This window comes from Juglans regia, chromosome 7, assembly GCF_001411555.2.
Source record: "Juglans regia cultivar Chandler chromosome 7, Walnut 2.0, whole genome shotgun sequence".
Taxonomy (NCBI): Eukaryota; Viridiplantae; Streptophyta; class Magnoliopsida; order Fagales; family Juglandaceae; genus Juglans; species Juglans regia.
Window position 1 is genome coordinate 6,113,081 of NC_049907.1, and position 15,154 is coordinate 6,128,234.

Consider the following 15,154-nt stretch of genomic DNA (forward strand, 5'->3'; position numbering starts at 1 on the left):
GTAGGAATAGGTCGATTTTAGTATTTATATTTATGTCTTAACACTCCTCTCACCCGTGGGCCAGACTTCCCCTCAATGAGTGGGTCTAACACATGTAATATTTAATTAAATGAGGTAGAGTGTAAAGTCAAGATTCGAACTCAAGACCATGCTCTAAAACCATGTGAACCAAAGTACAACAAAATGTATTGTCTTTATTCATCCAAGATAACTTGGCGGTGTAATATATATACACGTAAGACTTTAAATATAATCCCATGAGTTCTTATATACTTAGTGTTCTTGTAAAAAACTTAAAAGAATAGTTAATTATAACTCTATCAAGTAATTACGTAGTACTGTTTTAAAACAAAATGTGATTATGTAGTACTTTGTTTTTTAAAAAATGGTTTGGTCACCATTTTTTCTGTCAATAAACTAATGGGATTGGTTCAAAGGACTAATTTTAATAAAAATGTTTCTAGTTATTGAAAACACTATCCATCATCAAATAGAATGAAAAGTGTAACCGAACACCAAGTTTCATATTTGATCACAATAACTAATTGTTCATAATCAAATGCATACACAACAAACTGTTATCTCTATCATGACATTTCCACGGAAAGTCAATATATCTAATGAAATATTGATGATCTCTTTTAGAAAATAAAATATATAATAGTAATACGAGTATATAAGTCACTAATTTACCTCCTTCACATTTCAGTCCAATAACTAATTATTAAAAATAAATTCATTGATAATTGACCATTGTTACTATCATTAAAGATACTACTAGAAAGTTAGTGTATCTACATACATAGAAATTTTTTAAGCTTCCAAATAACAAAATAATAACCATCAAATATGAGATCTTCAATCAAGTTGTAGCACCTTTGCAACCAATAAGGATTAATATAAACAAGACTGATGACACTAAAAAAGAAAATGATGTAAGTTACTAAGAAGCTTGTATGGAAGACCACAGGATCTACTTCATACCATTTTTTGTCACTTGCATTTGAAGACTGTGGTTGTGTTGGATATGACACATCTACTTTGCCGCAACTTTTATCTAGTGGTGGTCCGCAAAGAAATAGGTTTCCTTCATAACTGCTTTTCTCAAATGTTGCAAATTGTGCTTTCATATCTGGAACTTTACCTGATAAGTTGTTGTTGGCCACACTGAATACCTCAAGAAAGGTTAGATCAATCAGTGTTGAAGGAATTTCTCCACTCAAACTATTATGAGAGAGATCTAGACTTTCCAAGGGAGTCAACTTTGAAAATGATTCAGGAATTGTACCAGTCAACTGATTATAAGATAAGTTCAGTGCATGCAATGAAGATATTTGTCCCAATTCTAATGGGATGCCACCTGTTAGTTTGTTGCATGACAAGTCCAATCCAGACATGTAACCAAGGATAGAACCCTTATAAGAACTATGCCTATATTTTGTTACAAACTCGATCTCCACTTCTACATCAACATATTTAAGATATCGATAAGAGTTACTATCCCAATCTGAGAAACCTTTATAGGTGTAAGTTGGTTCTATACCCCAACCAATATGATCAACTTTTCCACTAAAATAGTCAACACTAGGTGCCGCTGTCTTCCCAAAATATATGTCATGGAGGCATTGTGGTATGGTCCCAGAAAAAGTATTCTTGGAAAGATCCATTATGCTTATCATTCTTAACAAGCACAACTGATTCGGAATTATACCAGTGAAATGATTGCTACTCAACAAAAGTACTTTTAAGCTTTGAAGTTGTTTGATTTCAACAGAGATGCTGCCTGTAAAGTTGTTATCTCCAATATCCAATGTTAAAAGAGATGTGGAATTGAAAAGAACTTTTGGTATTGATCCTGTGAATTTGTTCCCTTGCAAATATAGGTGCTCAAGCTTTGGTAGATTCAAGCAAAAAGGTAACGATCCTGTAAATAAGTTATGAGAAAGGTCTAACGTACCTGTCATACTTAGTTCACATGGGATCGGACCATAAAAACTATTGTCAGCCATAACAAGAGTTCTCAAGTATGACGTGTTCCCAAGCCATCGGGGGATAGTATCTGAAATTCTGTTGTTGCTGATATCTAAATATGATAGGTGAATTGTTGAATTATGTACTGGTGTGATACTTGTGAATTGGTTATCATTCATCTGCAGAACTTCCTGGTTTGTCCCAATGAAAATTGCACCGTTGAAGCTGTTGTGAGCAAGGTTCAAAATACTCAATGACAAGCAACCTGTATTTAATTCTCTTGGGACTCCACCTGAGAAATTATTGGAAGAAACATCTAATACCTCCAAATAAAGCATCCCACCAATTGAGGAAGGAAGATTACCTTCAAGATTATTATTGGAAAGATTTAGATATACTAAATTTGGAAAAATCTTGCCAATATTTTCTTGAAGTTTTCCTTCCAAGTGATTGCTTGAGACATCCATCCAGATCATATTCGTGTGGATCAATGTTGATAAATATAACTGACCAACAAAAGAGTTATTTCGAAGATCTAGCAAGTGTAATCTTGTATTGTTTTCAACCAACCAATTCGGAAAGCTTCCTTTCAACTTATTATGAGAAAGAGTAACTGTATCTAGTTCATTCTGGGCATGAAGAAATTTTGGAAAACTGCTGGTCTGCTTGTTCAGCCTACAGTTAGACAATTCAATGATCTTCAGCTGAAACAAAGGGTACCACCCCATAGAACCTTCAGTTTCTATTTCCATTTTGTTGTTTTGGCCATTGAATCTAAGAACCTCAAGCTTAGAGTAATTGGCAAATAAGTTGAATGAGACTATGCCCACAAACTGGTTATAACTAAAATCAATGTACTTGAGACTTGTCTGGTTGGCTTCTACATATGATGATGAAGCAATTCCATTAAATTGGTTATTGGAAATATCTAACACCACAAGAGATGTCATATTGTTTATGCATGGAGGTAGGATCCCTTCAAAGTAATTGTAAGATAGATCTAACACTTCAAGCTTCTTCAATGCACAAAATTCTGTCAAAAGAAAAAGCATCAAAATTGATTATGCTCAACTCTAACAATCGGTCAGACCAATCACCTTTATGTTCAATATAAAAAAAATGGTCAATTCATAAGTAATTATAGAACATAAGGGTAATTCTAACAAAGTGTAAATGTCTGTGCAAAAGTAGTTTTCCAACAAATTGAGAAATAATTCACAAGAATAAATTTGCACTGATATCCACATTAATTCTCTAACTTGCTTAAATTGGCCAGTTCTACAAGAGAGATGGTATCAAGTTTACCAGCTAACTATAAAGATGGACTGCTTATGTTTTTCTCCCTCCAATTAATTACTATGTACTTTTTTTATACTTATTCTTGAACTTTGACTTATAAGTGTGCTTTTCAGTATCAATTATACCTTTGTAAAAAAATCACAATTGATTTTATAAGAAATATATATGTCTAAAGAGGCAAGAGCATTCTTAATATTAACCCTAAGCATCTCCAATTAAATGAAAGTTGATAATTTCATCTTTTTATGTGTATATTCTTGTTAAAACATTGGATACTTGACAATGGAATTTCCAATTAAGGTCATAGTTACGTTGTGTTCTTCATGTGTGGTGAATGCAAAAGATCCGTAGAATACTAATTCTTCATGTCATCAAATGACATAACTCTTTCTTACCTTGCAATGGTAGTCATCCACCAAAATGATTAACTCCCAAGATAAGAACCTCCAAGTTGCTTAAATTTGCTAGCTCTGCATAACAATAAATTAAAAAAAATGATCTCATTTTAATTATATCATAATAGAACTTGTTGATATAATATATTTCATGCTGCCATTGCACGACCCCCTACTATCACTAATGAGTACCATCATTGCCTTAACGTCATGAATGATTTAGATTTAGATTATCAAATCAATCTTATCATTTCAATTTTTTTTTTCCTTTTTTTTTTTGCTTCTAAGGTAATATGAAATTCAAGTTTAAAATCTTGTCCAAATCTAAATAATGTTGACATTTGATTCAAAGCAGCACATACAAATGTAATTTACTTGTATCTCAAAGCCTACGAATCTATGCATTAAAATTATTGTTCAAATTCCAAAGAGAAAGATTAATTCTGGTAATGTTAATTGTTTCCACAAAAATTATGTTTTTTTTAATTAACATGCATGCTATATATGTCACATATTATGTACATGTAACCTAACAAATAAAGTCCTAAAAAATCAACATACCTTTGGTTGGAAAGGATCCCGTCAACTCATTGTATTGAAGATTGAGAGTCTTAAGAGATTTGACTGTAGCAATTGATTGAAGAAAACTAGTGTTGTTGAGGAAATTCTTACTAAGATCTAATATCTCTAAGTTCTCCAAGCTTGACAACATTTTCCAACCTGTAGTTAATAATTTATTAATTTTTTTTAATGAAACAAAGAAAAAATCCATACAATTAGAATGAATATTAAGAAAAAGTGTAGATGTATTACAATCCCATCTCCAGAGCACACATTACTTTTGGTGGCTTCTTTGAGGGTATTTGAAGCACTACCACTGCTTTAGCTAATTATAGAAAGAAAAAATAATTGGATGGAGTTGTTATGCATAGTTGAATAAGAGCTTTAGACCCATGTAAATACAAGTGTATAGGATATTACATACCAAACCCTCTTCGTAATCTATAGTTTGAAGTATGGTCTATTGTGGTGTTTTATACGTATGCATAGAAATAGGCAAGAAGCCCTCGGGAATTATTGAAATAATAGTAATAAAATAATATCATCTCTCTAGACAGACAGATTGTAGTGAAGCACAAGCAACTGTAATGGATTAGAGTTAAAAAAAAAAAGGATTTGATTCGACGGACCCATTAAACCAACCCATTCTAATTGCCTGTTGAATTCATCCACATATTCAGGAATGTATTTGGACAACATTCTAAAAATCAGTCTAAAAATCAATTGAATATTTAACAGCAAGGCTGCCATCGATCATCTAAATATCAGCATACCTTTGGTTCCAAAGGATCCGCCCAAGTCATTCCAAGCAAGATTCAGATTCTTAAGGGATTTGATTGCAGCAATTGATTGAAGAAAACTAGCGTCGTTGAGGTAATTGTGAGAAAGATCTAATATCTCCAAGTTCTCCAATATTGACAATATTTTCCAACCTGTAGTTAGTTTATTAATTTATTTTATTATGAAATGAAGAAAAAACCAATACAATTAGAATGTATTTTGAATAAATTTAGTGATAATTTAGAAATTATGAACTACATGATAGGCAAGATTCAAACTTTTGGACAGCATGATGACGTAATAATCATATATAAATATATATTGGAATACAAATATTATTTTAAATCTAAAAAACAAATATAAAAAAAATCCTAATTAAGCTGTATTTATTATTTTGAAATTATTAATATTTCATTCTTATACTATAATATAAATTGATTAGTCAATATCTCAACTAAATTAAATTGCATCCCTAAATTAGTCTTTTGCCTCAACTCTACACTATAACATGTATTAAGAAAACATAATAAGTGGACCAGCATTGCTTGAAAGCACCAGCATTGATAATAAGTGGCCGCATGCATGCTTCAAATGCGAACGACAAAGACTAATTCAAGTTTTTGTTTCCTGAAAAAAATGAAGTCTTTTTTAATCAACTTACACGTAACCTAACAAATAAATTAATGACGTGTAGTACTATGGAAAAGTCTAGATTGAAAGCTCATGAAAGAATAATCCAATATATATTTCATGTCCACATATAATAATAAGCTAAAGTACCAATTGAATATTTAATAGCAAGGCTGCCATAAATATCAGAATACCTTTGGTTCCAAAGGATCGGCCCAACTCATTCCAAGCAAGATTCAGATTCTTAAGGGATTTGATTACAGCAATTGATTGAAGAAAACTAGTGTCGTTGAGGAAATTGACACTAAGATCTAATTTCTCTAAGTTCTCCAATCTTGACAACATTTTCGAACCTGTAGTTAAATTATTAATTTATTTTATTATGAATTGAAGAAAAAATCAATACAATTAGAATGTATTTTGAATAAATTTAGTGATAATTTAGAACTTATGAACTACATGATAAGCAAGATTCAAACTTTTGGACAATAATCATAAATATATATTGGAATACAAATATTATTTAAAATCTAAAAAACAAATATAGCAAACATCCTAATATTTAAGCTGTACGTAATTAATATTTTGAAATTATTGATATTTCATTCTTATACTATATATAAATTGATTAGTCAATATGTGAACTAAATTAAATTACATCCCCTAAATTAGCGATCTTTTGCCTCAACTCTACACTATAACATATATTAAGAAAACATATATAATAAGTGGCCGCATGCTAATTCAAATGCCAACGACAAAGACTAATTCAGGTTTTTAGTCAACTTCTTGTTATCATGTCACTTATAGTACGTAACCTAACAAATAATTCAATATATGTCCACATATTTAGGAATGTATTTGGACAACATGTACGTAATAGAACGCCGTATAAACTTCAAGATTCACATAATTATATATTAAAAACCGTTTAAAACAAACATGGAGTGTACATGAGAATTAATTATCATGATCAATACCTTCACCACCTCGTATTTTATTCCCCGCAAGACTCAATGTCGTAAGAGATGTAAGCCCACTTAGAGATGGTATGATGCTGTCTTCAAAGTGATTCCATTCTAGATTCAATGTCTTCAGATTTCTCAATACGGCGAGCCTTTTGAAACCTTGCAAGAAAATTATTGGAAGACACAACAAAATAACTTTTATCAATTAATGTCCTCCAACTGGAGAAAACAGAAAGAAAGATTAAAAGAAACTTTCCACTCACACCATTTGGTACTTAGAAATACGTGTAAGGTAGAAATAAAAATACATGTATTTATTAAAAATGCATAATAAGTGGATTTGAAAAAATATTGATAATTAAAGTGATGTCGCTAAGATTCAAAGTCTATAAAGATTTTATCACAGTAATTGATTAAAAAAACTAGTGTCTTTTAGATAATTTTAACTAAGATCTAATATTAATTTCCAAGTTCTCCAATCATCCATGACAACATTTTCCAACCTGTAGGTAATTTATTAATTTATTTTATTAAGAAATAAAGGAAAAACAAAATAATGATAAATTAAACAAAGTAAAAAGGACTGGTCGAGATGTATAGAACTCCTCTCGTTGGCTAGAGATTTTTTTCTTTCGTCTCTAATACGAGGTCGAAGGGATGGCGGAAAATCTGGATGAACTCTATGCGAGTTTATCTTTGACTGAGCAGGAAAATGAAGAGATTTCGGTAGAGACTAGTAGACTGGACGAAGTGCTAGAACGGGGGGAGACCTGTTTGATTATGAAGCTTTTGATTAGAAAGCATTATAATCATGAAGCGTTTAAACAGACTATGAGAAAAATTTGGAGGATAGGGAAGACTGTGAGATTTCGTGATCTCAATGCTGAGTTTACGCTTGTTGAGTTTGAAGATGCACGAGATAAGGCAAAGGTTCTGAGGGAGGGTCCTTGAACTTTTGATAAGCATTTGGTTTTCTTGAAGGAGTTTGATGGCCTGGTACATAAGCAAGCTGGAGTTGGTTCATGCTCCTTTCTGGGTCCGAATATATGATTTGTCATTAATGGCTCATAATAGTTATGTGGGGCATCTGATTGGGAGTGCTTTGGGAGAGGTTTTGGCAGTTGATCTTGATAAGGGTGAGATGGAGTGGGGGGAGTATATGAGGGTTCGTGTAATTCTTGATATTTTGAAGCCTTTGTTACGTCGGAAGCGTATGGCTATGGGGGAAGGAAAGTCATGTCGGGTTCGTTTCTCTTACGAATGATTACCTGACTTTTGTTTTTATTGTGGAGTACTTGGACATACACTAAACGAGTAGTGCACTACTGTAGACACTATCGGTTTGGACCATGAGAAACTTCCTTATGGCCAATGGCTAAGAACTGGGTTTTCAAATCCTGGAGGGAGGCGTGGTGCCCGTTTTTTGAACATTACAAAACCAAGGATGACGGTTGAGGCAACTGGGACTGCTACTCCGATGAGTAGCAAGGTTAGCGATGATAAGGGCCTGATTGTGGTGGAAACAGTTACATCTAATCTATATGGGAACATGGGAGAGTGTAGTCTGGTACCTAATGAGTTGGAGTCAAATGCGGGATTGACAACGTTGGGTGATATTGTTGCTCCCGCTGCTTCAAGAATAGTGGCTGATGTGCTGGAGAAGCAGTTCAATGAAGACGGGGCAAAAGTTTCGGTTATGGAGGAAAAGGAGGATGATGGGCTTACTGAAGTAGCTATTTTAGATGAGTCACATATGGGCTTGGGATTTGGTTTTGGCCCAACTCGTGCAGCTTTGAAGCCAGTTTTACCCTGCCCATTACAACTTAAGTCTCAGAGAAAATCAAGTCGTGCTTAGGGGCGATTGCCAAAGGCTAGGGTTTCACTTCATCTATTGGCTCTGATCAGGGAGAGGCAGAACACTTGGGTCAAAATGGCACATCAAATAAGGGCAACCATGGCAAGAAGAGAAAGGGCTTTGTGTTGTTGGAGGAAGACACGATTCGAAGTAAACTGATTGCAGGCTCAGTTTCGACAGAACTGGTTCCAAAGAGATCAGTGATGGCTGTTGAACAGCCCTACCAGGTCCAGTGAAGCTCTTCAACTAGAATCTCCGTGGGCTTGGGAACCCACGGAGTATTTGTACTCTTCGTGATCTGATTACGAAGGAAGCTCCTGATGTTGTTTTTTTGCAAGAAACAAGATTGAAGTCTCGGCAAACGGATTACTGTAAGTTTAAGTTTGGTTTCTATAATTGTTTTGGTGTTGATAGTATGGGGCGTAATGGTGGTCTTGCTTTGCTGTGGAATGATGACATTAATGTGTCTATTGTTAATTTCACAAACCACCATATACATGTTGTTGTTATAAATGATGGAGGAAAATGGTTTTTAACAGGGGTGTATGGGCATCCCGATTGCAGTTTGTAGTTTGAAGTGTGGAGTTTGTTAAAGCTTTTAGGCCGCAGTGTTAATTTACCGTGAGTGATTTTTAGGATTTCAATGAAATTCTTACGAACTCTGAGAAGTATGGAGGGAATTTGAGGAGTGAAAATCAGTTCAGGGAGTTCAGGGAGGTGTTAGCCGTTTGTGAGCTTAGAGATTTGGGTTTTGTGGGCCCTCGTTATACTTGGAGTAATAGGAGGGAAGGGAATGAATTGATTTATGAATGGTTGGATAGATTTCTTGCTAACTATTTGTGGTGTGAGTTGTATCCGCATCTGATGGTTCAGCATGGAGTGGAACTTATTTTGATCACATCCCTTTGTGGTTAGATACAGTGGGGACTTTTGTTCGAAAAAAGGTAGAAGATTATTTAGGTTTGAAGCCATGTGAGTGGGGGAAAAAGAGTGTTCATCCATTATTGCGAAGGCTTGGCAACAAGTGGATAGTTCTACTTCTTTGTGTCGTGTTATGGAGGGTATTGCAACTTGTGCAGTGGAATTGGGAAAGTGGAATAAGAGTTCTTTTAGACATGTTCAGAAGGAATTGTTGAATGCAAAGATGAGAATGAAGTTGTTGCAAGAAAGTGACCCAAGTATGCCTTTATTGCTTGAGCATAATGAAACTAGGGAAGAGGTTCAAAAGTGGCTTGAGCGAGATGAATTAATGTAGAAGCAGAGATCTCAGGTGCTGTGGCTTAGAGTGTGGCAGTAATTCAACGTTTTTTCACTCAAAGGCATCTAGTCGTCGACGGACAAATAGTATCGTGCCGTTGTAAGATGAGTTGGGAAATTGGATTAAAGGAGATCAGATGGATCGATTAATCACTTATTATTTTAGCAATTTATTCTCAGCTGCAGAACAAGTGAACTGGGGGAGGTTGTGTGTGGTGTAGTGGCAAAAATCATGCTGAAATGAATGATGATCTGTTAAAACCCTATATGGCTGAGAAAGTGGAAGTCGCACTCAAACAAATGCATCTTTCGAAAGCTCCTAGACTAGATGGGATGTCACCACTCTTCTTCCAGAATTATTGTCCTGGAATATGTAAATCAATTACTGCCTCTGTGCTTTCAGCTTTGAATACTGGAGAGTTTCCTAGGAAATTAAATCACTCTTTCATCATTTTAATTCCTAAGAAAGCCTCTCCTTCTAAAGTGGCTGATTTTCGACCTATTAGTCTTTGTAATGTACTTTATAAGCTTTTATCAAAATTTATTGCAAATAGACTAAAAAAGTACTGCCTGAAGTTATTTCAGATTCTCAATGTGCGTTTGTTCTCGGTAGAGAAATCTCTGATAATATTTTAGTAGCCTATGAGTTGTTACATTTTCTGAGATATAAGAGAACTGGAAAAAAGGGCTTTATGTCCCTTAAACTTTATATGAGTAAGGCATATGATAGGGTGGAATTGGTGTTTTTGGAAAAAATGATAGAGGCACTTGGTTTTGATAGTAGAATGATCGGTATAGTGATGAAGTGTGTGAGAACATTCTCTTTTTCAGTGCTTGTAAATGGAAGTCCAACTAGTAATATAATTTCAAGTAGAGGGATAAGACAAGGAGATCCATTATCTCTTTATTTGTTTCTATTGTGTACTGAAGGCCTTATTTCCCTTTTAAAGCAAACTGTTGGAAGGGAGTTGGTTGAAGGTGTTAGAATTAGTAGAGGAGCCCTAGAGTTAATCATTTGTTGTTTGTAGATGATAGCATCATATTTTGTAAAGCCGATGTCTCTACAAATGAAAAGATACACTCTTTATTGAACAAGTATGAGACAGCATCGGGGAAATATATTTAACAAAGACAAAACTTCTATGGTCTTTAGTGGCAATGTGAATGAGAATTTGAAAGCTGAGATTATGCAACTTTGGGGGGCAGCTATACTCAGCAGTATAAGAAGTATTTGGGCCTTCCACCTATAGTTGGGAGATCAAAAAAATAAGCATTCTCGGGTATTAAAAAGAGGTTGTGGAAGAAATTACAAGTGTGGAAAGGAAAGCTGTTATCTCAAGGGGTAGGGAGGTTCTTATTAAAGCTGTAGCAATGTCCATTCCAACTTATGCTATGAGTTATTTTTTGTTCCCTAAATCCTAGTGTCACGAGTTAGAGATAATGATGGCTAAATTCTGATGGGGAAATCAGCCTCCGGGGAAAAAAATACACTGGGTTAGTTGGGAGAAACTTTGTAATTTAAAGTTTAGAGGAGGAATGGGTTTTAAAGATTTAAGGTTGTTTAATTTGGCACTTTTAGTCAAACAAGGATGGAAGCTAATATCGAATGAGGGCTCTCTTCTCTAAAGAATTTATAAGGCATGATATTTCCCAAATACCAGTATATTTCAGGCAAAAGTTGGTCTTAATTCATCTTATGCGTGGAAAGGAATTCAGGAAGCTGTCAAATGTTTGGCAAAATGGTGTAGATGGCGTGTGGGCAATGAGAAAACTGTTAGAGTCTTCAAAGATTCATGGATTCCAGACTGCAATATGCATTCTATCTATCAAGATGAAGCTGAACATGATGGCCATTTAAGAGTACAGTCCCTAATTGATGAAAATACCGGGTGGTGGAAGGTTCATACCTTAAGAGCTCTATTCAATCCAAATGTGGTTCAGCAAATTTTGAAGATGAATGTTTCCATAAGTTTTGATGATTCTTTGTTTTGGCTTCATGAGAAGAATGACATAGATTCTATAAAGAGTGCTTATAGAGTGCTTCAGCATAGTCAATCTCAATCTGGTGATCAGAATTCAAGGGAAAGAAGTCATCAAGGTTTTAGGAAATGTTTGTGGAGTTTGAAGCTACTGAAAAAAATGAAAATATTTGCATGGAAGGCTTGTCAAGAGCTGCTGCCAACTTTTCATAATCTGAAGAAAAAACATGTTTTGGAGGCTGACCAGTGTGTGTTTTGTGATCAAGTAAGTGAAAATGTTGCTCATGCTTCTTTTTTTTTTTTTTTTGCTTAGATGTGAGGAAGGTATGACTGGATTTTTGTCCTCAGCTGGATATTGTGGATCCTGATATTTCTTTTTGGGATTTGGCAAACTTTACTCGGGATAGAGGGGCAGATGAGTTATTGGCCAGATTCATGGTCATATCTTGGGGGCTTTGGTATAGAAGAAATATGTTTATTTACGAGAAGGTGTCTATGCACCTCAATGAAGTCATGAATAATGCTTTGAGTATTCAGCATGAATATAAGCAGTTGCAAGTATTTGATGTTTCTAATAAGAAAATCAGTAGAGAGTTGTGACTTGGCATCCCCCTTCTCTTGGCTTTTTGATGTTGAATGTTGATGGGGCTATTTTTAGTGCTCAAAATTTTGCTGGGGTGGGGGTAATTCTTAGAGATCATAATGGTGATGTAGTAGTGGCTTGTAGTAATGCTAAAATGGAAGTCTCTTCTGTAGAATTTATTGAAGCTACTGTTTTGTTAAGAGGATTACAACTATGTGCTCAATGTGGTGTTCCAAAAGTGTTGCTAGAATTTGATTGTTTTATACTTATTGATGCTTTGAATGGTATATCTAAGTTCTTAACAAATTTTGATTTTATTCTACAAGATATTCGTAGACTCATGCGGGGTTTTCAAGAGGCTCTAGTTCATGTTAATCGGTTAGGCAACATGGCTGCTCATCGATTGGCACGACATCCTTGGGAAGTTGATGATATTGTGATGTGGTGGAACTATTGTCCTTCTTTTGTAAGTCAAGCTATTTGGCTTAATAAGATTTCTATTTGTAAGGATTCTAATTGATATTAATGAATATTCCAGATTTATCAAAAAACAAAACGAGGACTAGTCCTGTAATTGAAACAGTTTGGAGAACACGTACATTTAAGAAATTCAATATAAAGGCTAAAAAAGCTTATACGTCATTCATCTGATCTAGAAAATTTAGTTTAATTACATGGAGAAAAATCCCAATCATTTCTTAATTTCTTACCTTCTTCTCTTAAACATCAAACACATCAAAACCATGGATTAATTCGGTTTCAAACTTAGTTTTAGAGCTTATTATATATGATCTACTAAAATCATAAGTACAAAATTATATACTAAAATCGTAAGTACTCTATTAATTAGGGACAATTTTATATACAAGATCAGTAGTACCTTTGAGTTTGGGGATAAAAGTGATCCATGCATTTAGAAACGGTATAAATAAAAATGACTAAAAGAAAGGACCAAGAATTAATAATACGAACACATGCAAGGGATCAGGAATTAAAGACAATATATAATACTAGAATATTACCTTCAACTACTCGTTCATCAACTCCCAAATCATAATTCCTTGAAAGATTTAATGTCATAAGTGATGTAAGGTTACTTAGTGATGGTATGATGCTGTAGCCAAAGCCATTAGCATCTAGGATCAATGTCTCCAAGTTTCTCAGTACCGCTAGCCTTTCGAAACCTGCAAATTAAGAAAATTTATTGGAAGATGCAACAAAACAAACTTTTTCATTGTCCTTTTTTAAAACAAAATAAATTTATCAATTAAAGCTCGCACTTGCCTTGATTTGGGAGGGTACCCTTGTAGCTATTGGAGCTTATATCCAGGGTGTTCAAATTTCTCAACGTAACTAATTCTACATTAATAATCCAAGTTGACGATAAAGTAAGATTATTAGATATGTAAGTGCATGAATGCTCTGATTTAAAATATATAATTAGATAGAAGATATCACTTTAATTACGTACCTTGTGCTGGAAAGTATCCCTCCAACTTATTCTTAGTAAGATTTAAAGTCTTGAGCGAAGTGATAGCACCCAGAGATTGTACAATATGGCTATTGTCATGACCAAAAAAGTTGTAACCAAGGTTTAAAATTTCCAGATTCTTTAGGGTTGAAAGCTTTTCAAATCCTGCAAAATATATCTTAAGAAATAGATAGAGTTTACAGATTGAGTGAATATTAATCTATATATATCCGAGTGGGTTTAGAATCTTTGAGTGGAGCCGTATAATTTGCATACACCCTGAATACAATTTATATCTCCTGGCCGTCTATTGCAAGTGAAACACATGCTTTAATGTTAGCTGGCTACTTACAAAATTATAGTTTGTAAAATTACATAAGTATTTATAATTAAAGACCTTTTATATATAAAACTAGTACTGTTTCGAACAAAAGTAACAACTTAATTAGGTAATTTTAGAATTTTTAGTTGAAATAATTCAAACTTTTCCAGAAGGATATGCAAAGGCATTATTACAAATAAGATTAAAATTAAAAGTATATTCATAATATTTGAATTTCAGAATATTATATATAATTTGGAGTATAAGATTATAAAACATACCTTCATCTGGTATGCAACCATCGATTGCATTAAAGGATAGATCAAGACTTCTTAACTCCTTGAAAGACTCTAATAGAGACACATTTAACAACCATGAATGTTCCTCATAATTCTCCCTTCCGTAATAGAAATAAAGATCATAATAATTTTGCATTAAATTGTCGAGGGACAGTTCTATCACATGGCCTGTGGTGGAGTTGCACTTGACCCGCTCCCAACCACAACAATCACTCTTCTCATGGTCGATCCATGAAGGAAGAAAATAATCTGAATAAGTGTGAGGCTGAATGGATATAATAAGAAATGACTTCAAGTGAAGCAGACCAACTCTCTCTTCCTCCAAGCAACCCATGTACTCACGAGTTTGAACAAAAATCACTAAAACCCAAAGCAAAGCCTTCATTGAGAAATAATATTGGAAGACACCCATATTCATTTCTATCTAAAATCTGCTTGTTTTGGTTGTTGTACTGTAAATATCGTAGCTTTCCACAACTCAAACATATATAAAGAAAATGGAACACGGGACTTTGAGTGTTAGAGTGGCTGAAATTGAAAGTTAGGACTGGTATAATTGTATTGACTTGGACTAATTAACAATTAGACCCATATCTTACGCAGTAGTGGAGACCACTAATGCCTTAACTTCCACGTTTAGGTAGATTATATGGGTTGTGTCATTTTCCCCATGGATGTTATGACAACCATAAATAACAAAATCTACATATTTTCGTGAGTTGAAGATTTTGAGATAAGTGATGATTTTATATGGTATTATAGTAGATGTTTTGAAACTTTTGAG

At 34.1% G+C, this 15,154-nt stretch overlaps 1 protein-coding gene across 3 annotated transcripts; it reads right to left on the bottom strand.

The window, feature by feature from the left end:
• Nucleotides 1-646: 646 nt before the first annotated feature.
• LOC108979203 (receptor-like protein 1) lies at nucleotides 647-14,814 on the bottom strand. Of its 3 annotated transcripts, none has more exons than XM_035692373.1 (10): nucleotides 14,353-14,814; nucleotides 13,750-13,914; nucleotides 13,563-13,637; nucleotides 13,301-13,462; nucleotides 6,617-6,763; nucleotides 5,890-5,989; nucleotides 5,000-5,058; nucleotides 4,227-4,385; nucleotides 3,666-3,740; nucleotides 2,899-3,004 (listed from the first exon to the last, which is right to left on the bottom strand). In XM_035692373.1, the coding sequence occupies exons 1-9, from the start codon at nucleotides 14,786-14,788 to the stop codon at nucleotides 3,679-3,681; spliced, it is 1,365 nt and encodes a 454-aa protein (XP_035548266.1). In that variant the 5' UTR covers nucleotides 14,789-14,814; the 3' UTR covers nucleotides 2,899-3,004; nucleotides 3,666-3,678. The 3 variants fall into 3 exon arrangements, with proteins under 3 accessions (XP_018805362.1, XP_035548266.1, XP_018805364.2); XM_018949819.2 differs by having other exon boundaries at nucleotides 5,000-5,158; nucleotides 5,831-5,989; XM_018949817.2 differs by lacking the exons at nucleotides 4,227-4,385; nucleotides 5,000-5,058; nucleotides 5,890-5,989; ... (3 more) ...; nucleotides 13,750-13,914; nucleotides 14,353-14,814 and having other exon boundaries at nucleotides 647-3,004; nucleotides 3,666-3,736.
• Nucleotides 14,815-15,154: the final 340 nt, after the last annotated feature.